The sequence below is a fragment of the Montipora foliosa genome, chromosome 1 (assembly GCF_036669935.1).
Source record: "Montipora foliosa isolate CH-2021 chromosome 1, ASM3666993v2, whole genome shotgun sequence".
Lineage (NCBI taxonomy): Eukaryota > Metazoa > Cnidaria > Anthozoa > Scleractinia > Acroporidae > Montipora > Montipora foliosa.
The window spans coordinates 64,775,857-64,801,154 of NC_090869.1; the positions used below are offsets into that span (position 1 = coordinate 64,775,857).

General features: G+C 39.2%; 1 protein-coding gene across 6 annotated transcripts in view; it reads right to left on the reverse strand.

Annotated features, from left to right (window-relative positions):
- Positions 1 to 25,298, reverse strand: part of LOC138004840 (voltage-dependent calcium channel type A subunit alpha-1-like) — a 114,884-nt gene that overhangs the window by 65,351 nt on the left and 24,235 nt on the right. For 3 of the 6 annotated variants that reach the window (XR_011123804.1, XM_068851182.1, XM_068851186.1), the window contains exons 1-10: positions 20,405 to 20,693; positions 19,718 to 19,823; positions 19,308 to 19,447; positions 10,793 to 10,908; positions 8,757 to 8,909; positions 7,041 to 7,264; positions 6,335 to 6,447; positions 4,320 to 4,435; positions 1,330 to 1,377; positions 574 to 691 (exon numbers count right to left, since the gene is read on the reverse strand). Coding sequence is in view for 5 of the 6 variants with exons in the window: in XM_068851182.1 (XP_068707283.1) it covers positions 574 to 691; positions 1,330 to 1,377; positions 4,320 to 4,435; positions 6,335 to 6,447; positions 7,041 to 7,264; positions 8,757 to 8,909; positions 10,793 to 10,908; positions 19,308 to 19,447; positions 19,718 to 19,823; positions 20,405 to 20,610 (1,340 nt within the window). In the remaining variant the exon portion in view is untranslated. Of the gene's footprint in view, positions 1 to 573; positions 692 to 1,329; positions 1,378 to 4,319; positions 4,436 to 6,334; positions 6,448 to 7,040; positions 7,265 to 8,756; positions 8,910 to 10,792; positions 10,909 to 19,307; positions 19,448 to 19,717; positions 19,824 to 20,404; positions 20,694 to 22,577; positions 22,597 to 25,298 lie in introns of those variants that run through there. The other 3 variants (XM_068851179.1, XM_068851178.1, XM_068851181.1) reach the window with 2 other exon arrangements.

Sequence of the window (25,298 nt, forward strand, 5' to 3'; positions counted from 1 at the left end):
TGGAAGACAGCGCGACTGATTTTGTGCGCTTCGTTGTTCGGTCTTTTTCTGGCCGGTCAATGCCGCTTTTCGGCTTCGAAAGGAAAAGTAACCGACTGCTCAGCCTTTTGCTGGCTGGGACTATTTATTTTTTGTTTATATTAGTTCCTTGGTCTTTCATTTTTCGAACTTAGGCTCTCCCAAGAATCTAGTTATAAAAGGTCACAAAGGTATCCAGGTGATCTGGTGACGTAATTCGGAGGACTGTGGAGAAAAATTTTAACACCGTATCCCACAACCGTGCGCGGCCTTGAATGTTATTTCCAAATTCAACATGGCAGAGGTTAGGTTAGATCTCGGCGGTTTCCACTTGAATGTTCATTCAGTAACAGAAAATGTGGGAGACACGGAATGATCTGTTGAGTTTTGGTGATGGAAATACTGCCGGAAATTTGGAAACAAAACCTAAGGCCGCGCGCGGTTGTGGGATACGGCGTTAAAATTCTTCTTCCCAGGCCTCCAAAAAACGTCACCAGATCACTTGGATATATCGAGCGCAAGAAAAGTATAAACATTTAATCTACGATAAAATACCTTTCAGTCAAATTATCTGACTTATTTCTGAGATATTTTCTGAGATCTCCATCCTCAATCAGATGCATTATCGAATCTGTCACGCTGTAGCGCTTCTTCAAAGGATCTCTCGGACCCCCTTTAATCAGAAAAATAGATTAGCATTCGGTGCTATTTCCATATCAAGAATAAAGGAGTCAGTTTCTAAAGAAACTGTTGCATTACCTTTGGTACCAGACACTATCAGGGCGAAGCTTCGCCGAGATAGCCCCCGAAATTCGAATAAAACAAAAACAACAACAAAAACAAAACAAAACAACAACAACACACAAAATTGCCTCTGGTATTCAGGGTGGTGCTCAGTGCATCGGAGGGGAATTATACACGAAAATTTGGCCGCCGGTTAAATTTGGTTGGTTGATAACTGGCCCCGTTGATAAAGGAAATTATAATTATTAATTAGTTGTTAATTAATCACCGCAAAAGATTTATGAGAAGACGTTTCGAACGTTAACCCCTTGTCAGTGGGAATTGATGAGGAGTTGTGAGTTACTTGTATTTTGTGTACCAAAAAAACTATTTGTCCTGTTCCGGCTCTGTTTTAAACACGACAATAGGGTGTTAAAAACAATTTTATTGTCTTCGCCAACCGCCAACTGAGCGCCGGCAAAGGAGATAGCCATGCTTAAGCGGCGAATAGATTATGTAGACTGAAAGCATAAATAATTAAAATCAAATAAATAAATGATGTAAACTAAAGGTGCAGAAAACACTTACCTCCTCCCACTCCATGCCTCTCCCTCTCCTCTCTTAATAAAATATCCTCTGAAATGAAAGAACAACAATGATGATAGGGACCTTTAGATTCTAGGACGAGGACGAGAACGAGTACGAGATTTGACTGCCCGTTTTTAGAGAAAATACTCAAGATAGTTTATCATAACCCGGAGGATTAATCTTACTCTTTGTTAGCAGCATAGGTTGCTCAGTTATTCTTATTGCTGGTAACTGAGCCTTTTCCTGATTGACAAGTGCCAAAACTGCTACCTTGTTGGTGGCTTGTTTTGACACGACGACATTTTTGCTAAACCTCGTACTAAAATGACGACGGTATTACGTTTTTCCCGCCAAAATGACGCTCACTGTTGTTCTATGAGAAAATCTCGTACTCGTTGTCGTTCTCGTCCTAGAATCTTAAGCTCTCTAAGAACTCAGTACAAAGTGGTACCGCCCACCGGTTCTGTCAATGGACAGAGCATCGCACTTATGCAGAGGTTGTTGGCTCAACTCCGGCCCGACCACCTCTCATGGTCTTTAGAATAACTGAAAAGTAAATGCTGCCTTTGTAATCATCTGCAAATGATTAAACTTTCTTTCTGGTTTTCTGGAAAAAGGAAGACAAACCAGAAGTCCTTTGCTATAATTTACCTCTTTCCCACATAATTTTGCCAGGGACTTTTAAAGTACCTATCATGACGGACTAGTCGCGTTGCAAAGAGTAGGGCACAAAGTTCTGATGTCGTAGGTTCTGGCTTAAAGTGACTTTAAGATCTAAGAAGGAGACGTCGACGAAAACGTCACTTCAAAATATAACTTTGCACGATCGTAAGGCCTCGTCCACACGTATCCGTTTTCATTTGAAAACGCAGCTTTTTCTTTAGGGATACGGCTAGCGTCCACAAGATGATCCCACGAAAGCCATCACTGAAAACGAAACTTTTCAAAAATGCTCTCCAGAGTGGAACTTTTTGAAAACGCTATTTTCGAGTGTACTTGTGGACAGACGAAAACAGAACTTTTCGAAAACGGTGACGTCACATTATCAGTTCTAATACACTCAGCGCACAATATTGTAAACTTATTCAAGATGGCGGATAGGCGCTTCACTGTCTTGGCTATAATACTTGGGCTTATCTCAAACCAGTTTCAAAGCAAATTTAGCTTTGCTATTTCTTCAAGCTGACTATTTCAGAAGGCGCCAACCTTTCGCTACCGGTGTAAAGAGGCGGAAGGTTGAAACGACTTGGTGGTTGCCCGCTGAGCCCTCGACGATTTGGGGTTAGACCTGGACATATTAGGGCTTTGTGGGAACTCTTTCTAGCCGTCATGCAAATAGTTATCGTAAAAGCGTTAAGTAATAGCGAATACTCATACGTCAAGCATGCGCAGTCAGCTTATCGTTAAAAATATATCGCTTTCAAATCGACTCATCGTATACGTGTGGACGGGGTAAAAACGACGAGAAAACGCTAATTGTGGACACGAATTTTTTTTAAAACGGAGAAAAAAACTTGCGTTTTCAAACGAATATGGTTACATGCGGCATAAGTTTTTCGCGATTAGTCCATTTCGTTCACGTCGTAAACTTTGGGCGAAGTATCCTAAAAATAAATTGGTACGAGCCGTTTCAGAGCAAAAATAGACAATTGCAGATTCACATTTAATTTGTACACTCCCGTTGTCGTCAAAACCTCAAATGTGGTGATTTCACGTCGTTGTTGCGCAGAGTGCAGCAAGAATATTTGCTAAAATGCGTTCTGCACGTGCAGGGATGCACGATTATTTTTCCTCTTTTAAGCAACGACGGCAACCGGAACGTCACAAATTTTCATATTAAGGTGGCAAAAACAATAGCTTTGTATGCACTGCACGTGCACGTGCACGTCCATTTCTTTGCCGTCGTATCCATAGCAACAAGGTGAAATAGCCAAATTTGAGGTTTGGATGAAGAACGTCACCACTTGAGGATAAATTTTCATTTTCTCCCAAATGTTTGGCGACTTTTATACATATCTACGACGAGGTCGTAAACGAGGACATCACAAAACAATAATAAGGAACTTAAGCAAAGACGACGGCGACGGCAACGGGAACGTCATCTGACAATAGAAATTTGCGTGATTGCAATCACTTTGCCAGTAGTGACTATTTCAACCTTAATATGACAAGGGTGTGGTAGTTCTTCAAAAATAGGGAGCTTAAGCACGCGTGTTTTTGAGACGCGGACGGCAACCGGAAGTGAGTTGTTTTCCCTTTTAACATGTGTTCTCACAACCACATTTATATTGCCAAGTATCTTTTCTCATTGGTGCGACCAACACTCAAGGTCTTACAATGAACTAAGAAATAGTCAAAAGCCTCAAAGGGGCAGTTTCTCCGTTTTGCGCATGTCTAAACTTTGGCGACACCAGTAGTAAATTTTGCAGTTCTTACTGAATCAGGCGATAATCGTAAAATCACAGAAAGTACTGAAGCATGTACACTAAATTACTGAGACCCAAATTTGGTGGAAGATACAGCGGATTACACAGAAAATATCAAATTTAGTCTCAACCATCGAATTTATCGTACGGGTCGAACATTTTATTCTACGCACGAGTTATGTATTAACATGCAGTAGGTTCATAACACAAAGGAAATGATTGCAAAAGTAATTCCAATGAGTAATTCCACACCTATGGCATTGTTTCCGATTCCTGTATGAGTGCTTTCGATCGTTTCAATAACAATGGAATAGACCATTTTCAAATTCTCACGGTTGGACTGGATCTAGCATGAAATAGAGGCTAATGCGGACAAATCTTTTCAAATGAAAATTAATTAGCCCGCATTAGCCTCCATTTCATGCTAGATCCAGTCCAACCGTTATAATACGAAACTGGCCTATTAAAGGGGCTGACATGAGGGTTTGCAAACGCGCATGCGCAGAGACGTGAAACCCTCCCTTTAAACGTGATTTTATTAAAACAAATGGTTAATATTCTTACCCGCTCTTCCAATCCATTCAGAATAAGAAGACACTTGTCTTTCTAACTTCTCTTGACTACGGAACTTGAAAAATGTTCGCCGATTTTCAACTCGCTCTCGTTCTTTTGCAAACTCCCTGTAATCCAAAAATATTATGCGTTAAAATTAAGATGGGCTATGCTTGGTGTGAAATATGCGTTTCTTACTAATAACAAGACTGTGACTTAGGAGATATTAAGGAAAGTTGAAGCAACAGTCAGTTTTCAGGAAGACTATTTGCACTAAGGCTAGAGAATTCTGAAATGGCTAACAGTTTTCTGAAAATTAAAAACTAGAATACTACACCAAATGTTATAATTAGACACAGAAAAAATATAAGCTAATGAAATTTGCATTGCAAAAGATTCAGTAGGAGTGCAGTTATCTTGCGAGCCTAAAAGGTAAAGATACACCTTATTTAACGTTGGTAATTCCTTTACCCTCCAGAGGGTATTCTCACAGGAAGCGGACGGTGCGCTCATTTTACCCCCCTCTTTCCATCAGTGTTCCGTTTTAAGGGTATTTAAAGCTACTCAGGCCCGTTTCAAACGTCGAACTTTTCATGTGCCGAATCTAATGTAAATGAGCGAAAACAATAGATTTTTCTCATTTGCATTAGATTCGGTACGTGAAAAGTTCGACGTTTGAAACGGGCCTTAGGCTGCATTGAAAGGAAAGAAGTCGAAACAAGGATGTGAGATCCGGGGAACGAACTCGGGACCTTATGCACCAAGGCCGCGCCTTAACCGACTGAGCCACCCTTGCTCCTCAAAGCAGCCACAAAGGCATAATAACTGAAATCTGGTCTTCGAAATCCAACGTCCTGGCTGTGACATACGTCATAGACAAAACCAATGTAAGTTCCTTTGTGGGGTTTTCTATGTTTTTCACGTTTAAGTGTAGCACTAAAAACTTTCTTTTAAACAATTAATCAAGATATTCTGCTCGACCAACAAATGTTGCGTTGTCTCGTTTTCCGCTTTCCAAACAATGGTATACTATAAAACGTCACTTGTCTCACGAACCCCAAGATTTTCAACCGGCTTAAGTCCCTTAACTCTACTTCAAAAAACACTTAACATCTCCTCGACGCATTCTGGTCATCAGTTCTTTGAATTTTTGAGAGTCTTCTATATAGCTGCAAGAAGCATTCGCACTCCCTCTAAGTCATCATTTTCTTTAGTTTAACCGACTTCACAGCATCATGCAGTCATTTGTAAATATGCCATAGTTTGCCTTCTTCTGAGGCCTTTTAAACTACTTTAAGACCTTTTTTGTTCAAATGGTTCGACGCAGGGAATCTGGAACGAGCGCTTTAATTGGACACACGTCGCAAATTTCCTTGTGGTTATTCTGCGCTTCGTTTTCCCACGACGCAAGCGAACGCAAGAATAAGCGCAAGCACATGGAAAAGGAAAAAAAAAGATCCCTGTGTTTGTGCTTGCGCTTATGATTATGATTTCGCCAACCCCGGTTTCACGGTGAAATAAATCCTGGTTTTCACTAGCGACGCTAGCACAAGCGCAAGCATAAGAGCGCTTATTTTACCGTGAAAACCGGGTTGACGCAAGCATGCGCACAAGCGCAAGCACAAGTACAAGGATCAATTTTGATCCTTTTCCTTGTTCTAGATTCCCTGCGTCTGAGCATTTGAACAAAATGGCGATTGCCGTGGTTGATTTTGATGCTTATGTCGACGTTCGTTTTCACTAGCATAAGCTGCTTGTGCTTGTGCTTGTGCTTGTGCTTGTGCTCAAGCTTGCGTCGCTAGTGAAAACCAGGCTTAAGCGCTCTTATGCTAGCGCTTGTGCTTAAGTCGCCAAGAAATCCAGCTGGAAAAAGGAAGTAGACGGAGCGACATCCGGGACTATCGCCGGATTGCTATCAGAATGGGACTTGAGCTCGGGGAATCCGCATTCAAATCGTTCAGTATCTCACCGCACCAATACCCTTATGTAATTATATACTTATTGTATACTTTTGATAGTAGTCTTACCCGCTTAAAACACCAAGTACTAAATTGAGCATAAAGAAAGAACCAATGATGATTAAAGATATGTACACGACGGACGTAATAATACGGTAGGTGTAATCACGAGCATCGTAACTCTGAAAAAGGAGAATTGGAATAGATGGTTAATATCACGAAACGTTACACAAATCTACAGATCACTTGGATATAAATTAAACAACAAGCACATAATTCACCTTTTTCTCATGAAAATTAGTTGTTCGATTCTGTATTCAAAATATTGTGTTTTCAGTATAGGTGAGTTTTTTTTTTTACGTCAAAGTTGTCATTTTAATTCATGAGCATTCGAATCAGGAAACTGGCAGTTGTCTTCATAATGTCAAAAGGACTTGCAAACCTCAGACGGGAAAATAGGGGACTGTGAACAGTCTACTGTACCGTAGAAGGAAACCAAACATTCCTGGTCTTTGTGGAGAATGGAAAAGCGGAGTATCCGAAAAATAACCTTTCGGAGCAGAGTAGAAAACCAAGAAACTCGACCCACGTGTGACGCCAAGTCTGGGAGTCTAACCTGGGCCACATTGGTGGGAAGCCTGTGCTCTTACCCTGCTCCACTAAGAAGCAACAAGATATATGAAGGGAAAAAAAAAGCTTCTGTTATCAGGATACAAATTGTGCATATCGTCGGCAGGTGATTTCTTAATTTCACCTCTGCGATTTTTTGACTCACATGATACATAATATCTGTCCATCCTTCCATTGTAATACACTGAAATACCGTTAACATTGACAGGAAAATGTTATCAAACGTCGTTATCCCATTATGTGGTCCATTCCAGACGGTGGAATTGCTAGTACAGTTGTCTTTACTATCGCATGGTCTTCCTCTGACTTTCCCCAACTGACTGCGCGGGTCGCACACGCGGGGGGTAACAAATGTGGAGTTGAGTTTTCCTGAAATGGATAAAATTAATAGCGATCCACATAAATAATTATTCTATTGACCTTGACTTATGACTTAACTCGTTTGGAATAGATTTTTGACCTCCAATTTGAGCTCAAGTCGCCGCCGTCAAAATCATAAAATCAAACAAGAGATCTTAGAATGGATTGGATGCCCCTTCCAGTCACACAAACCTCTTCGATCCTCTTTACATATTTTTACAAAGTTCGATGTGTTTGATGCAAAACAAAACTCTACAATCGCGAGCTTGCAACGTACTCGACGATGTCAAAAACTGAGTCTATTTTTAGACGGAATTTATATTGCCTTTCCAGCCAAAGGCTAAAATTCATTTCTCGTTAATATAAAGTGCAAAGCAAAGAGCTGCCCTCCATTGTATTCTCGACGCAAAAGGGGATCATTAGTTATGCTGGGCTTGAGATTAACTTGAAAAGCTATTGTGTGCGTCTAGCGTCGCTGCTTATTTCCCTTTCGTAAACGGTCGTTGCCATTTCTCAGAACGGTCGTTGGCATTTGAAACGGTCGATGCCATTTCTTAGCTCTGAATTACACTAAAAAGGACGTCAAAGAACTCAAAGGGTTGCGGTTACTGGGAGTTGTGTCTCACTGGTCATATGAGTTAGGGTTCGGGTTAGGGTTCTGTTTAGGGTGAGGGCTAAGAACCCGAGTTCGAGTCTTGAAAATTTCGGACTCTTTTTTTCCTCCAGTTTTTCTTTTTGTAAATGTTTTTTTCCTTTTTTGTCTTAATTTTTGTTAATATTTTTTCTTAGTTTGTTTCTTTTAATTTTTTGTTGAAGTGAAGCGTGTAGTCGACCGTTATAAATGGCATCGACCGTTGCAAATGGCAACGCCCGTTCTGAGAAATGGCAACGACAGTTTACGAAAGGGAAATTTACAGCGCCACTATCATCTTACTTCGAAAACGCAGTGATCACATGTAAAGAAGATGTACACGTCTGCTATTGGCCTCCAGAAATATGAGTTTTTGTTAATTCAAGCGACCTTTTTACATTTATCCCTAATCCACGCAATCTCGTAAAGAAAGAGCTGTGAATTCATAGCAACGCATTCAGGCGGGACAGCATTGCTTAGAAAATGGACATCGTTACTAAAGTTTCTCCACACAAAAAAACCAAGGAAAAACCTTCTTCTCATGCACTACTCGACATGTTAACGTCGTTGATATCCTACAAGAGTTCTGTCAATGAATATCGCTTTTCCTGGCCTAGTAACTGATAAGGTCAGACCAGATCAGTGAACGAACAAGTGACATCATAGTAGGGAAATCAGTTTTTAAGAGGTCGATTCCGATAATTTCATTGTTACTAGAAAAGCTTGCATTTAGCGATTGAATAAGACAGTTTTTAGAGGCCGAGAAAGTTTAGAACACAAGCAATGATCCATGTTATGGAAGACTTTTAGGTGAAAGAAAAGAGACCCATAAATCAATCGTGACTTCTGAATTGTAGAATTCGATCTTACCTGATTCTATGTTGTAGCACGTGTAATGAAATTTTCCTCGAAGAAGTTCTAATCCTACAATGGCGTAGATGACGATTACAAATATAATCAAAAATAAAATTTGAAGAAGAGGAATCATAGCTCTTGCTATTGACTTCATGACAACTTGAAGGCCTACAAGAGGAAAAAAAGTCTCGCAGTGAGTGCATGGCTCGGTTTGATTCCACAGTCACATAAAACGCAAATGAAAACACTTAATCAAAGAAGCGTTTAATCAGTAAAAGTAAAATAAAAAAATTTCATCAATAAAACTGGAATCACAAAAACAGTAAAGGTATTGCAAATTTGTCTATCGTCCTTCGGAAACAACATGACTTAACATAATTACGTATAAAAAAAATGACACCTTTTATCAAGTGCCTCCTTTAAATAAAGTTCCGTTTTTGCTGGATTTCTCATTTCGTTTGTTTTCTGGGATTTCAAAACTAGCTAAATAATCGTAAAGATGACCAGGAACCCATGACTAGGAGCGTAAGGTTTCATTGCATTGGTGGAACGGCGTTTTCCTCGAAACCGGGGTCAGCTATTCATAGGGATATGTCGTAGAGTTAGAGTTAACTTTCCAAAATCCTGAATTCAAGATTTTTGGAAGCCAACATTCATAAAAGCTAACCTTAGGCCTAAAAACTTTTGTTTAAGCCTAATTAGGCCTAAGGTTAGCTTTAATGCATGTTTAGGATACTTTATGTATTTTTGTATTTCTGAATTAAGGATTTAGGCCTTCCAAAATCTTGAATTCAGGGTTTTAGGGTTAGGGTTAGGGTTAGGATTAGCGAATCAAAAAGGACGGACACAATCCGGTCTTGCTGCGGTGGCCTCATCAGCACACCGATCTCTTATTGTGATCCACCTTCCTACACGCTTGCCGTGGGAGAACAGTTTTGCTGTTCCCAACCCAGCTTACCACATGTATGGCATGTGAAGCTGCCGGCTTTAGGGGTAAATGGTAGTGCGCATGCGTGATGTGTTGGCCACACCGGGGACCACACTGGGTTGGTGTTAGCGTGTGTCACCTTGCTTTCATTGTTGATTAATATTTTTACGTGACACACCGATCTCTTATTGTGATCCACCTTCCCACACGCTTGCCGTCGGAGAACAGTTTTGCTGTTCCCAACCTAGCTTACCACATTTCTTGTATGTGTAGCTGTGTCTTAATGGGGTGCTTACAGTTATGGTACCTCTTCTGAGGCTCAGCAAGGCTGTGTGTCATCTTGCCTTTTTTGTTTTTTTTTCTCTTAAATAAGATTTTACTTGCACGAGGGACCATTCTCGATCCCATTGGTAATAATTTCTCATGCGAGACTCGTGATTACCTGGAAAGGTCTGGTTTCGAGGAGGTTGACTAGCAATATAGTTATTTTCAGAGTAATGTTATGATGTTAGAGTTACAGTTAAGATTCCAAATTCAAGGCCTAAATCCTTAATTCAGAAATACAAAAATACGTAAAGTATCCTAAACATGTATTAAAGCTAACCTTAGGCCTAATTAGGCCTAAAAAAAAGTTTTTAGGCCTAAGGTTAGCTTTTATGAATGTTGGCTTCCAAAATCTTGAATTCAGGATTTTGGACATTTAACTCTAACTCTGCGACATATCCCTATGAATAGCTGTCCCCGGTTTCGAGGAAAACGCCGTTCCACCAATGCAATGAAACCGTACGCTCCTAGTCATGGGTTTCTGGTCATCTTTATTATTATTTAGCTATTTTTGAAATCCCAGAAAACAAACGAAATGAGAAATCCAGCAAAAACAGAACTTTATTTAAAGGAGGCACATGATAAAAGGTGTCATTTTTTTATAACGTAATTATGTTAAGTCATGTTGTTTCCGAAGGACGATAGACAAATTTGCAATACCTTTACTGTTTTTGTGATTCCAGTTTTATTGATTGAATTTTAAAAATGAAGTTTTATTGATGAAATTTCCTTTATGACGAAAGACGAACGACGATGATCATAACTAACATTTTATACAGAGAATACAGCGAAAACTCACTTGGTATTCCAGATATTATTTTGAGTGGTCGCAAAACCCTAACAGCTCGCAGAACTCTGAGTGATTCAGACTGTTGGATGCTACTGCGTTTAATCCCAGAGATCATGCCAACCAACCTAAAAAGAAAATGAAAGCCTGAAAAGTCTGGTTGAGAGATTTCTCAGAATTCACGATGTAACTGCGCTGTAACTGCACTTTCTCCGTCAGATTTAGCTGTAATTTTAAAGTTGACTGTGAAATGTCATCATATATCACGTCATTTCCCAGCAATATGCATATGAAGGGGAATAGACAAACCGAATTAAACATATATCAGTTCTAAGCAACTATTGATATTGAAGATGTAATGAGCCCGTTGGGAGGATGGGAAACTAGTTTCTCGATGACGGGCAAAAGGAAAACTGAAATAGCAGAGTCCTCCAAACAGCGCACATAGAGCGGTTTTCAAATGAGTGTGGTAAAACCAAAATCAAAGTAATCACTTTAGCGAATCAAAAAGGACAGGGACAATCCAGTGAACCAATCAAAACTCGAAGTAATTACACGTAGCCGACACAAAGCGCGGGAAAATGTGCACGCGCGAGCCACGATTGGTTTGGGTTTAACTTCTGATTGGTTGAAAAAGTGGTGCGAGAACTTTCAACCAATCACTGAGTGAAGTAATGCAAAACCAAAGTAAATCACTGATTACTTTCGACACTCAATTGAAAACCACTCTATGTCCAAAAGTGCCCCTAATTGGATGCACGTGGATTTCAATATATAAGCGCCACGAGGTGTCCCCTTGCTTCTCCCCAACTTCAACATCACTCTTGTCTCGGAATAATGATAATGCAATTCTAGCTTTCTCATTGGTTTACTGGATCTCGGTTACCAGCCATTATACCTGCGTTTGACCTTATATGGAAATGAATGCGGCAAACGTCGCTCAGCATAAAATTTTTGGCGACCGGAAGTCACAGCACTTTCCGGTCGTTTCTTAAACTCAAATAAAATTTAGCAAAACCGACGGTTGAGAATTTAATAAACAATTATTCCATTCGCCCTTGTTGGATACGAGATTGGTAATAGCCAACTTTGCGCTACGGGCCTCGTTGACTATTTACCGTCTTGTATCCGACGCAGGCTCAACGGGAACGTCAGTGGCGACGGCGCGCGCAGAAAAAACGCCAATGAGAATTCAGAATAGAATTGAATAGAATAGACTCCACTCTTGTCTTCTCTATTCTAAATTCTCATTGGTAGTTTTGCCGCGCGCCACGTCGCCACTGACGTTCCCGTTCTGTTGCTAAATCAGCATAATGTTAATTAACATTTGGATAAACGACCAAGCTCTCTAGGCATTTTAATGACTCAATAGGAAGAGTATCCGACCGTGGTGTAAGGGAGGTCGTACGTTCGAATCTTACTCTAAGTAGTAAACAATAAGCGACAATAAGCAAACAGACGTTATACTTATGGACTTTGCGAAGGCCATTGATAAGGCACCCCATAAGACGTTAATACGCAAGCTCAGAGAATGTGGCAATCAAAAGTTCTATCAATCGATGGAAAGAGAGTTTCTTGCATCAACGACAACATAGTATGTAAAGGGGAAATGTCCTCTTGGGTTCCCGAGTAACAAGCGGTGTACCTCAAGGATCCCTGATTGCGCCTATACTATTTTTAGTATATATAAATGATCTCCCAGCTAAACAACAGTCCAAAGTTCAACTATTTGCAGATGACACTATTGTGTATATGGCTGTGACTAACGAAACCGATGCTGCCATCTTACAAAAAGATCTTAAACTTCTTGAAGAATGGAAAAATAGATCACAGATGTCTTTCCAGCCGGAGAAGTGTAATGTGCTACGAATCACACGGTGTAGGAAGCCCCTTGTCCTTGATTACATCTCACACAGCCACTGATCCTTAAGGAAAAAAGATGCAGTTAAATGTCTTGGCGTCACTGTACACCATAAGCTGTCTTGGAACGAACAATATGCTCTATAGTCAAGACAGCTAATTCATCCATAGGTTTTCTTAGACGAGACCTACAAATTCATCAGAAACACATCGAAGCTAATGCATGCAAGACTCTTCTTCGACCACAAATCGAGTATGCGTCTTTTATATGGGATCCTTTCACCCTAGAGAACCAAAATAATCTTGAGATGGTACAGAGAAGGGCAGTCCGCTTTGTTTGTAACAACTTCAGACGCGAAGCAAGTGTTACTACCATGCTTGATGAGCTTGGCTGACGCAATCTCAAGCAGCGACGAGCAGACCAAAGATTAATCATGTTATACAAAAATGTAAATAAGCTAGTTGAAGTTGATCTTTCTAAAGAACTTATACCACTTACGAGAAACTCTAGAAATAGTCACGCCGAATCCTTTAAAAGTCCCCAAGAAAAGAGAACCTATTTCTTCAATATAGCTTTTTACCTAGAACTATAAAGCAGTGGATTAATTTTCCCGCCACACTAGCCCCATGCAGCCCCAAATCTTTGAAGAGTGGGATCTGTGAGCTCAAGAATTAAGAACCTTTACGAACGCGACCGAATCCGAGCATATAAGACTTGTGGAGAGGGAATGCATCTAATATGGTAAAGGTATTTTTTCAGTTGTCCTTTCGCCAGTCGCTAAGTAACTAGTTCCCCATTGTAGGCATAAGTTACAAAAAAAAAAAAAACAACAACAAAACAATAGCGTCGCATACAGACTCATTACCGGCGAAACATACGCACATCTGATTCGACACCTTGTGCATCATTCGATAGAAACGAATCTAAGTCTTCTCAGTCAATGCCTGCAACGTATAGCTGGTTGAGGATGGATAGTGAATGGACAATGTGTTCCGTTGGTCTTCGGGTTCTACAGAGTCAAAGACCGTATTCTCAAATGTCGGCTAGGTAATTATTCTTTTGTCCTTATACTAATCATCCTCACTAGCCTCGTTTGCACGGACAAAATTCAAAAGAAATTTTGCTCCAAAGTGAGGCTTGTGATGATGATTAGCATAAAGACAAAAGAATATTATTTTTCTCGACCGCCATTTATGAATACGGTATATGTGCCTAAATATTTTCAAATGCAACTATAGATGGTAAAGGTACCCTCCATAATGTTGCATGTGCAGCCTATGGGCATTTTTCAGTAGTTTAAAGAGCCACTATGAGCAAAAATCAATTCTACATTTTCTTTGTATTTCAAAACTACGTTAACTGAACACCAAGTGACCGAAGTTTTAGCCTTCATTTAAAAAAGACGTCTGTTTATTTTGAGTGGAATTTTCCTAATTAATGGCCCGCCATTACTTACTTTTAAATCTTGAGAGAGCTGGATCGAGGATAAGATGACGTCAAAGACTGACTTGTTTAAAAATGCAATGCGTGTGCACGCGCCTAAATCAATATGTAGCACGGGAGTTGCGAGCTTTCAATGTCTTGGCGACATTGTGGCGAGACAAGTTGCACGAAACATTTCACAGTGTACCCTGCAAAGGCCAAAATCGTTGCGAGACAAGTTGCAAGAGCCGTTGCCGAAAGTAGAATTAACTTAAAGTTCTACTTTTCGTGCAACTTGTCTTGCAACGATTTTGGCCCTTGCAGGGTATATTACACTGTGAAATGTTCCGTGCAACTTGCCCCGCCACAATGTCGCGAAAACATTGAGAGACAAGTTGCACGAAACATTTTACAGTGTAACAGCACCTTTAAACTCGTGCATGTTGCATGTATGATAAGATGCGTTTTCACGCTGCAATTTGAAGCTAGTGAGTCTTTGACGTCATCTTAACTTCAATCCAATCCTCTGAGGTCCAATCGGTCAGTCTTGAAAGGGATAATGTAGGACCGTGAAACCCAAAACTTGCACTTAAAGCAAACTGCCTTTGGATAACAGGCAAGTGATTTTTTTTATCACAATAGCACTTTAAATAAAGTGGTTTCTGCACCTCTGTCATGGATCTTATGCAATCCTTAGGTGTCTGTTAATAGTATCTATTTGGATTCTTAACCTGCAAATGCTACTAACAGAAAAAGTTTGGGTTTGAGAACTTATCCGCCGAATTCAAGACCTGATCTTTGTCTCTCCGATGGCCTTTTTAAAGGCCTTTTTAAATGCCACCATGATATCTTAAACTGAGGCGGTTTTCATCGCGATACGAAAGTTTCAGGTACTAAAACATTTCACTCAAATTTACTGCCAAAATCTTAGATGACCTTAGTCCTTCCGAGAAGATTCTTACCGAATTACTCATGCTTCTGATGATTTAAATAGTAACATCCTTTCCCCGTTCGTTCGTTTGTTCGTTCGTTCGCTTGTTCGTTCGCCCTTTCACTCGTTCGTTCGATCGTTCCTTCATTCCTTCATAATTCCGCAGTTCAATGTATATGAAATTTCATATATGCTAAAAATTATTTATACTCCCTCCTCGTTACCAGAAACACACGGTGCATGCCAAAGACTGGAAAAATTAGAAAATGGAATACATTCAAATTGAATTTTTACAAATATGTGTGTCGGTTGATTCTCTAGCCGCACCCAACTGAGAAGAGTAATATAATTCTTTCTAGAAAGCTAATTAAATAAACCTTTTGAACTTGCATTAACGAGCGGATGCCAAGGGAAGATTTTCGAAAACAAAAACTGTTTTACTTATCTTAAATGGACCATATGCTCAAACACTGTATTATGATTGGCTAAAACTCAAGGCAGGTGGGAATTTGAGGGCAATACCGTTTATGACGGAGAGTATGGGACTCATATGAAAAGAAATAAACTATTTTTTGACCATAAATTACGGCAACTTGATACCAAGCAAACAGCTCGCAAATTAAAACAAGTGTTTCGAGGAGGATTTCAATGTCGAATCTGACTACTCTAATATTTGACGTCTGCAAAATTAACTTTGAATTAGGTGGGAACTTACGTATACAATACATTTGTCTGTGAATTTTTCCTGTTCGTCTACGAGGAGTTAAAGAAAAATGTATTGAAATCTTGACACGCTTTTACACTCTGACTTTTTCTACCCCAGCTCTTAATTAAACATCATAATATCTTCGCTGTTCAAAGTTCCTACAAATGTTAAATATCAGAAAAAATATTGAACATTGGAAGACGATAAATTAACACAGCTTAATTTAAGTCAAAGTCAAACTAGATATTAAACTAGCACCGTGTATTTAGTAAATAAACCCCTTCAGGCGGCTGGTATGTCGGCTGATAAATGTAATGTCCGCGGCTGAGAGATTGCCCGCAAAATGAATATTTGGCCGGGAGCGAATCTTCGAGGGAAAACGTGAGAAATTTGAGGCAACCAGAGTGCTTTCAACACTATCTACGGTTTTAGTATAAAATAATTAACAATTAGCCTACGAGTTCGAGTTTTCTGTAAGTCGATCGGTACTCAATCAACCAGGAGTGTAGTGCCGAGTTGACTATTTGACTCATAGGTAAAAAAAGGTGAAGTTCGAGTCACTTTATTTTATTTAACGTCGGTAGTTCCTTCAGCTACGAGGCCGGTATCAATGGAAGCCGACGGTGGGTCCTTTGCAGGGATCAGTGGAAAGTCGAAACAGACGTTGAAGTCACCTAGGATCGAACTGTTGACCTCTTGCTCTTGCCACGCACTAACCAGAAGAATCTCGAAGGTTTTAGCAAGTTCTGTTCACCTCTGCGCAAACGGAGAAAAAACAAAATGGCTTCCCGTTTCGTTTCACTGACTATTCAACTTGAGTGGCATATACGTATACTAAAACAACTATTCACCTCAGTGTCGGTGAAAGTGGTGGACATTTACCTCCACTTCGGTGAATAATTGTTAAATACGGCGAAACCTGTTACCAATTCAGTATTCCGGTGAATCAAATAACTGGTTTAAGCATGGACGATTCACCTACGACGCAGTCGTCAACGAGAACGCCACAAAACAACGATATCTTTGGTTAAAGGAGGAAAAATTATCGTGCTGCATGTACTGCACGCATTTTAATACATATTTCTCCGGACTAACTCTGCGCAACTGTGTCAATGACGACAATGCGAACCTATAAACGTTCATCTTTCATTCTCTGTTCTTACTCCAAAACCGTTCGCAACTAATTTATTTTGAGGATACCTCGCCCACACTGTACGACGCAAATCTATGGTAGTGCATGCAAAGTTATATTTTGAGATGACGTTTTCGTCGCAGTCGCCGTGGCGTAGATCTTAAAGTCCTAATGTCAAACCCAGAACACTGCTCCTTTAAGACACATGCTAACAGTTCTATTTTGAGATGAATGTCTGGGTAGAGAGTTCAGCCGTGAAAATAATTAATGTGGTCCACTAATTTCAATCAGTGAGACTGGAGCATGCAGATGAGCTTAACAAAGTGACTTGCGTGTTTCAACGAGTAGTCATCAAACTTGCTTGGAAGAGCAATGCACTTCTATCGCCCGAAGAATTTAATAACAGCTTATTCACTTTCTTCCAGTCCAGTTGAAGTCGTCCAAAGTTATTTTTCTGACAATTGCTTTATTAATTTGCCTGAGCAGGTGTACGGATCACTTCAAATCTCCATAATAGTCCCTTTGCCATCAACGCTTTTTTTGGGTATATGTGAAAAAAGAGTTTACAGACATTTGTCGACTGGGCAGCTGAATTTTCTATTTGCTTAAAGATTCGCGATGCGTTCCCCTTGAGCGGCTTCACTATTCACTTTTTAATTGACCGCTGCGCTGTAAAATTCAATAGACATATGAGGAATATGATGCTTTTTCTCTTGCCTTTTTTTGCAATTGTTTGATTGTTTGCTTTCTTTTGCGAAAGACTGCATAAGATGGGTGAAATTTCTTCTCAGTAAAATTACATAGCCAAAGCAATTCCATCGTCTGAATGTGAGAAAATTTCATGACAGTCAGTGCATTGACAAATTTGGGTATTGTTCGTCCAGTTAATTTGCGTTGGTCACACAACTGGAGAGATCTTTAGCCTTACTACCACTCTACAATATATCAAATTATTTGTAATCGTCACGTAAGCTGGTTTTCAGTCAGTGATTATTCGACTTTATTATGACATTTTAAGCTATGTCACCCAATTTATGTTTGATAAATAACACCACGAGAAAATGAGGGACGGTCCCTCATTTTCTCTTGATAACACTCGTGTGTGATTCAGTTCCATTCGTGTCTAAAGTAACACTGTTATACGAGAGCTAACGTTGCAGCTGATTTTCAGGCAATGACGATTAGTTTAATTTTTTTAAGAATGAAATAAAAGACAGAGTCACTACTATACAACGCATTTAATATCAGCTCTTGATATTATGATTTTTTAGAATTAGTCAGTTCACCTGATGAAATATTAAAAAGTGTTTTGTGACATCAGCTTCAATCAAAAATGGCATTGGCCTTTTAGATTTTTTACCCAAGAAAAAAACCCGATTGCTTTGCGTAGAACAAATAAAAGTAACAGAAATTCGTCTTTTTTTATCGGAACATGACAAAGGAATTTTCTGTCTCGTCTTACATAATTGGCGCCGACGTCGATCGGGAATATGAATCACTACTGGACAAGAGGAGGCAGTTGTTCTCTTGGACTCAGTGTGAAACCATTGTTGCCTATGAACTAGTAAAAAATGCGCATTTTTAAGACATTACCAACTACAACAATCTCCATTTACTTCAAACTCACTCTTAATTGATAGGAAAGCTACACTGTGACTAATGCAAAAAAATATCCACAAAGATATCTTTTTTTTTTTCAGTTAGGAAAAGACTCCGTCTGGATAACTGATTCAAGGGAGTTATTCAAGTTGTGCTAGTTGAATTAAATTAAGTCACGACACGGCTTTTTCCAATTTGAGGCTCTTTTGGTGTTAAGAAAATTGAAATACTTGCTTTTGTTAAAAATACTGGCTTTAAAGCGGCTTTGCCTGTTCATTGCGCAACGTAGCGGCGACTCGGTCGCATAACTCAGCGTCCAGTCAAAAACTTTATCTCACTTTCACTGAAGTTTATCGTTTACATGCACTGACATAAGATAGAGGAAAATATAAACACATTTTAAAACCACGGAACGTTAATGCGAGTTCCAACGGTAAATTTAAGACTGCAATCGATGCCTAGCTAAATATATTTCTCTTTGAATTAAGGCTACAACAAATCTTCTCCAAGATTTTTTAAGCTACTCTCTTCAGTATAGCTGTGCCGGGAAGGCACTAATAACAAAATTTGACACAAAAATTTCAAATAATTTTCTTCCATACAGTAGTTGTCTGTAATGTCTTAAGTGAACGACTATGTTTTATGCTTTATGTTTTATGTTTTATGACCACATTTTCAGTTAGTTTTCAGTAAGTTTAGTTCAGCCGGATGTCAAAAGCTTTTTTGTGTGTTGATTCAGGTATCGTCTACTTGGTTACTCAACGCCTACTAAAAATAGCAAGTCGGGATGACTGTTTTGACACGTATGACAGAGCTACAGGGATGAATGTAGAAGTAGGCACATTAAACTGTCAATTATATCAATGAAAAGCTTACCCGACAACAACCACCACAAAATCCAAAATATTCCAGCCATTTCGTAGATATGCATCTTTATGGAGAACAAAACCATTGGCTATAATTTTTGTGGCAGCTTCGATGCAATAAATTATAACAAAGTACATTTCAGACTTTTCCTAAAAGAAAAGAAACAAATAAAGTAGAGATCGAGCACTAACTAAAGGAATAACATAAAAAAACACTGATTTAAAAATCTTGAAGTTGCAACAATATTTTGGCTTCGTAAATCTCTAAAATCTAAGGTGTTTGCAACTCGCCGTGAAAAAGGTCTAAAACAGTTGACTTTACTGACCATATAATTTTAAAATGGACTCTCGACTGAAACGCTGAAAATGTACGCAAGCGTTAAAATACTTAAACTACAAAAGAAATAGAATTATCCATACCAGTTTTTTATTTCTATCTGTCGTGTCTCCTTTAGGCAGCGGTTCCTCCAACATAAGAACGACGCAATTAGCGGCAATGGTTAGTAAAATAAAATATTCAAATTTTCTAGCAGAGGAGTCAAGGAAAATCACCATCTTAAAAACCAATTTTTCGTATTTAATAAACACAAATGTGCTCAAATCCAAAGTGTGATCTTCTTAAAGACGCTAGGTTCATCAGGACCAATGTTTCCAGATTAAAAAATGACAACCAGAAAGTACTAGTGATATACATATAATAAAATTTGAAATCCGAAAAAAATTCTCCAGGAAATACAGCAGTTAATCACCTATCATTCACGAACTTAGGACTTAGTGCTCAACTGTTCACTGCCGGAGAAATCTCTGACTATCTTGTCAACATTTTATCAAAAGAGCAAGAACATTTTGAAATCGTCGATCGTCGCCTTTTGACGAAGAACTGGATGCTCGAAGATTGTCAACGATGCGTGCAAATTACGAAAAAATAGCAGCAACTACGCCATAAGGCATCACCCAGTCACAATGTGATATTGTTAAATACATGTCTGAAGCATTGAATAAAAAGGACAACCTGATAACAATTTCTTAGGGATGAAAGATCGAGCTGAGAATTATTATTTCCTGAATATTTAGTTTTAAATTTGCTTTGGTAATATAAAAGGATACTTAGATTCGACTATTTTTTTGCAGTAATATCTGACTGGATTATCCTCCGGCAGGCAAAACAGGGCCTTGTTGGAGCGCTTCGCGTCGTCGATAACTTGTTCCCCATAAGTGGACATAGAGCGATATTTGCGTTGTAAAACCGCTGTCGCTCGCAGCTTATTTTCTGAGCTTGCTTTGTTTGAAAGATCTCTCGCCTCGTCCGCCATGGAATCATTGGGGCTTTAATTTTCCGCTCACCTGTGAACAAGAAAGCGTACGTCATACACACATGAGGAAAATGAGCAAGGAATATTCATTCAGAATAATTCATGGTCATCGAGAAAATCAGCGATATACAGGTCTTATTAATTCAAAATTTTCGAAAGGCTAAGATTTGCATATGGTGAAAACCAATCAGCACCGCGCCTTTTCAAAATGAGGTCATCTCTTGAGCGTTGTTATTGATGTATATTTAAGGTTGCGGAAACATGAAGTTTTTTTTCGCTGTAAAACACAGCTGCCTTGCGCTATCATATTAACGGCTATTCTTTGCCTATTATTAACAATCTACTCGGTTAGCTTTCCAATAGGGAAAAAAACATTCAGACCATTTTAGTGCTGCTGAACTTCTAGGCAATTCTCGCTTTGAAATACTAGGTAAGCCCAAGTAGGCTCATATCATGTGAGAATTAACTTTTAACAATAATTCAAAACCCGTAACTGAAGTCATCAGTCGCCATATTACAAGAGCTGAACTCATAAAGTAATTTGCTCTGTTGCCTACCAGGATATTTTATTGCCGGGTTATTTAAACACGCACTGGTAACTTCACGTTCTTTGGCCACGAGACGGAGAAGCTCCGACTGAACTCCTCTCCATGCTGCTCACAGCCCACTGTCGGCCAATAACCCCGCGATAAAATACTCGGACGGCAACCGGAAGAGAACATTTCGCCTGCCAGGACAGTGGTGTCTCCCAGATTTTTATACTTATCATCTCTAATGGATAAAAGCATACTTAGCAATGTAAATGTGGTTGTGTAAAGACAAGTTAAAAGAGAAAAGAGCTAACTTCCGGTTGCCGTCCGCGTCTCAAAAACGCGCGTGCTTTAAATTCCCGCCAGCTACGCAAGCGATTTGCTCCACCACTCACAAAGCGAATTTGATAAACGGTTTAATTTAGGAAGGAATTGATGAATGGCTTCTAACACCAACTTAAAGCTGACAGAGAATATTCATTGCTGTTGATTTCGAAAACCTGTTATATGCTTTGCATTTGCTTGCGCATCAACTGAAGAATCTCCCAGTGTTCGAAACTCGTACCGTAGTTAATATTGCCGATCAGTTTGAAGCCGAAACGATTGCGATTTTTCATGAGAAAATTGGTCAGAAAAATAAAACGGTCTTGAGATAATTTTCTATCGCAGATGTATATGTGGATGACAAGTTTTGCTCATCATTCAACAGCCAAAATGATACTCACAGTTGAGTTCTTTTAATTTATATCAACTCACAACATGCCAACATTAAGTTCACTATGGAAAAACAGAGGAACCAACAATTACCCTTTTTAGATGTTCTTATTGTCAGTATCCGAGCTCACGCTTATTCTCCCCACCCACCTTATGTATGGTTGCGAACATACTCAGTAGGGAAGGGAACGATTTGTGATTGAACTTGATTAAATCCGGCTGGAAAGTATGCTACACGTATTGACAAAAGTCACCCTGGTTTTCTAGTTAGTGTTTTGTAAGAAAACTTACACAAGTCTGCTTTCTAATTTTTTCGGCTTTACACCTTTTCTCACATAAAATTGGCCTGATTCGTACATTAGTGGACAGGGCTTTCAAAATCAAGAACACATAGAGTGGTTTCCGATCCACACTAACATCCAACAATTAGCATCTAGTTTGATGCAAAACTGTTTTCCATCGGCAATATTATACAAAGGGTAATTTTACAGCGGTTATCAGTCACACGCGCCCCTCAACGCGTTTTTCGAAACTAATCGAATTCATTTAATTGATGGCCACCAAAATTACGTTTCGAAAGATGAGTAAAAAGTCGTCGAGGGGCGCGTGTGACTGGTTGTAGCAGCTGAAATCACCCTTTGTATAATATTACCCATAAAAAAAAAAAACAACAACAACAAAAGCACCAAAAAAAGACAACAAAAAAAACCCAAAAAGCAATACCTTTTAAAGTGCACAACTCTTCACTTCAGTCACCCCGCGGGAAGACCACTCTAATGTAACGACCAAACGATTTTTTTTTCAAATTACCGTTTACTGGTTCCTTTTCCCTTTTAGCACAACGCAAAATTAAAAAAACCTTTGCCAAGAAATATTTTAAGGATGTAGACATAAGGTTAGCCTTCAGCTCCTAAAAAGTTAAAACTGAAATATGACCGTGAAGGACCCGACCTCTAATGCGTTGCGTTCCCAGGTTGTATACAAATTTACATGTGCAGGCTGAAACACCTGCTATGTCAGTGAAACCACCAGACATTTTGGGACTCGCAAACATTTGCTTTCGGATCGTGATTCCCATATCTATCGAAATCTACGAGGCTCCGAGTTGTGTAAGAACTTATGTTCGGGTAGCTGTTTTGCCATTTTAGTTTCGGCTCACACTCCTTACCAGCTTAAGATCAAGGAAGCCCTCCATATTGAATTGGAACGACCCGCACTATATAACAAACAACTCAAAGTTTAACAAACTCAAACATGCTAATTTAACCACAGTTAATGCATGGAGATGGTTGTGAAAATGGACAAGTTCCTATGTTTCATGTTTTTGTCCGTATTTTTGGCCTTGACCCTGCACAAAACACGCCTTTTTTCGAGAAGATAACCAATCAAATCCTTCGATTAAATTATGCGCAACTAATGTGCGAACCCGTGCGAAGCGAAAACAAAAGATTGTGCAGGGTCACGGTCAATTCAACATCGATTGCAACAACATTGTACTCGGTTTTGAAAGTTCTAAGGTTTCATAACCAGTCCCTCGATTAACTATGATTTAACACTTACACTTTAATTTTGTTGTGTTCCCCTTGCATTACTGTTATAATATTATTGTATTGTCGTTTGATTCCCGAAATACCCAGTATCTTTTTGTTTGTTACTTGAATTTTGTATTCGTAGTTTCCCCTAGGTATTACGTAATTTCCCCACATCTACATTAATATATTATTCTACTAGATGTAATTACACTCATTTGTTTTGGTGTACTTATATAGTCCCAAACCTGTTGACATCCATGAACTGACTATGCGGGTATTGAAATATCCGAAACATGTCTTCTAAGTTCAACTTTGTGTCGTTTTTCTTAAATGATTAAAATTTCTGCCTAAATATGAAAATCTAATCAATTCCTCAGTATTTTTGCCCATTGGGGTGAAGAGTTTGTGGATGACTGCAACCTCATCTCCAGGGTCTTCTCGGCTCTAATAAGTTGTAAGCAAGTTCTCAGCGAGCTTTCGCCAACGTTAACTGAACATTTGAATTGGACTTAAGAGACGGAAAATTTTAATTTATAATGCAGTGAATGCTCATCTTAATCAACACACAAAATATCCGTGCAAGTGGTCTGAAGAACAAGAAAGGATGAAACTGAAAAACTGGAACGGGGAATGGGGAGAAGGCACCTTTCAAATATTAAACATATCTTTAAAATGAAGAGTCTATGAAATGAGAATTCTTGGAGACTCTTTCAAGTTGCGAATGCGCAGCCAATCTATAGAATTGAAACTAAGAGCAAGCTATATAGTAAAAGTAGTAGTCCTAAAATCATATTTTAGCCATTTCATCCACTGCTTTGATTTTGATCACCCCTTTCCCTGTTTTTGCAATTCAAGAGTATTTTGTCTTTTAAAGCATCAATAAAATGACGTTCTCAGTTCCTGATTCTCTATCTAAATGTTTCCATGAATTTCAATGAAAAAGGAGCACAAATATTTTAGTAAATTTATGACAGTGTCAAACAGTGCTTGACTAAGAAATCTTATCGCTCATTCGAGGTTTTGGCGGGAATTTTGTATGAAAATGTCTTGCGTAATGCATCGTTAAAATTCTTTTCTTCGTTACCTACGATGCTTTATGAGGAAAATTTTGAAGCCCCACATGCATTTTCTTTAAAGAGAGAAAAGTCGATGGCCTTGAAGGTCTTTTTTGGTTCGGGTGAAGTTATCTTGGTGAAAATGATGTCATGGAGCACTGGGTCTTAAGGAGCAGTTATCGACAGTCTCACACCGCGGAGTCCGTCGCCACTGGTAAAGAAATTGGTCGATTCGTTTGTTGACGTCAACTGATGGATCAAATGAAGAAACTACGCTGTTGTATGATATCCGTCAAGCATTTCAATACAACTGAATAGGGTTGGGCAGTCAGTGGTGAGAGACACGCGCCTCTCACAAATGTGACCCAGGTTCGATACCTAGCCTGATTATAATAATATCATAATTATTATTGTCCATTTATCTCTGATCTCTGGCTGTTCTTATGCCGACATACATCCTGAGGAAGCCGACGAACCATAAGAAATTACTAAGCCTTCCCAGTCACTCTCCTGGTACTAGAAAATCAAGTACTCAAATTTCAAATTTCAAATTTCACCTAAAGGAATATTTACTTAAAATTCTGGCCATTCCTAATACCACAGTTTTCTGTAGCAGTGCAATTCTAATCTTATCGTCATGTCCCAAATTAGGAAGCGGGCTCCTTCGTCGTCGCCAGCAATCATCATTATTATTATATAGTGGCATCAAAACAGTATGCAGCAACACATCTGCATACTGAAACCCAGTCAGCTTTCATACGAATGATAAATTATTCCAATCATATTTTCCATTATTCCAGTGCTAACAGAGAGCTTACATCATTAGGTCAACAATTTACAGTTCAACGACGAAATGA